At 54.3% G+C, this 562-nt stretch overlaps 1 protein-coding gene across 2 annotated transcripts in view; it reads left to right on the top strand.

The window, feature by feature from the left end:
* The window catches only part of RAVER2 (ribonucleoprotein, PTB binding 2), a 30,669-nt gene that overhangs the window by 18,604 nt on the left and 11,503 nt on the right, over nt 1-562 (top strand). For both annotated transcript variants that reach the window (XM_057370375.1, XM_057370373.1), the window contains exon 4: nt 42-233. In XM_057370375.1, the coding sequence (XP_057226358.1) occupies nt 42-233 (192 nt within the window). The remainder of the gene's footprint in view (nt 1-41; nt 234-562) is intronic.

The raw sequence follows: 562 nt of genomic DNA, 5'->3' as shown, positions 1-562 counted from the left end.
TCTCTGGGAACACCATGAATTCTCTGGCAATGTGGTTGCAGTTTGCCCAGGACGAGGACGGCGGCAGCGGCGATTTTGCGGTGCTGGAGTACGAGAGCGCGGAGCAGGCGGAGAGCGTTCGGGACACCATGGATGGGGTGACCATCAATGGCAGGAGGCTCCACGTGTCCTTCTGTGCCCCTGGAGCCCCAGGCAGGAGCACCTTGGCAGCTCTGATTGCAGCACAGAGGATGGTGAGATCCCTCAGAGCTCCGTGGGCACTCCTCAGCTGGGGTTTGGGAGGTGGTTTGGGTTTTTGGAGCAGCCTGGGATAGTGGGAGCTTCCCTGCCCGTGGAAAGGGTGGAGCTGGATGGGCTTTAAGCTCCTTTCCAAGCCAAACCAGTCTGGAATTCCAGTCAGCCCAGTCCTAGGCAAAGATGGCCAGGAATTAGATAAAATATATCCATCATATACCACAAAGTTACACCCACACAGCTTTAGGATTTTAGTAATCTCCTGCAAGAGAAATCATTCCAGCTCGAAACAAAAGTGACTGGGAATGAGTCACTGGATGAGCCAAAA

The sequence above is a fragment of the Malurus melanocephalus genome, unplaced genomic scaffold (genome assembly GCF_030028575.1).
Source record: "Malurus melanocephalus ecotype Western Australia unplaced genomic scaffold, MMel_1.1 scaffold_125, whole genome shotgun sequence".
NCBI lineage: Eukaryota > Metazoa > Chordata > Aves > Passeriformes > Maluridae > Malurus > Malurus melanocephalus.
This window is presented reverse-complemented; position numbering and strand designations above follow the sequence as displayed.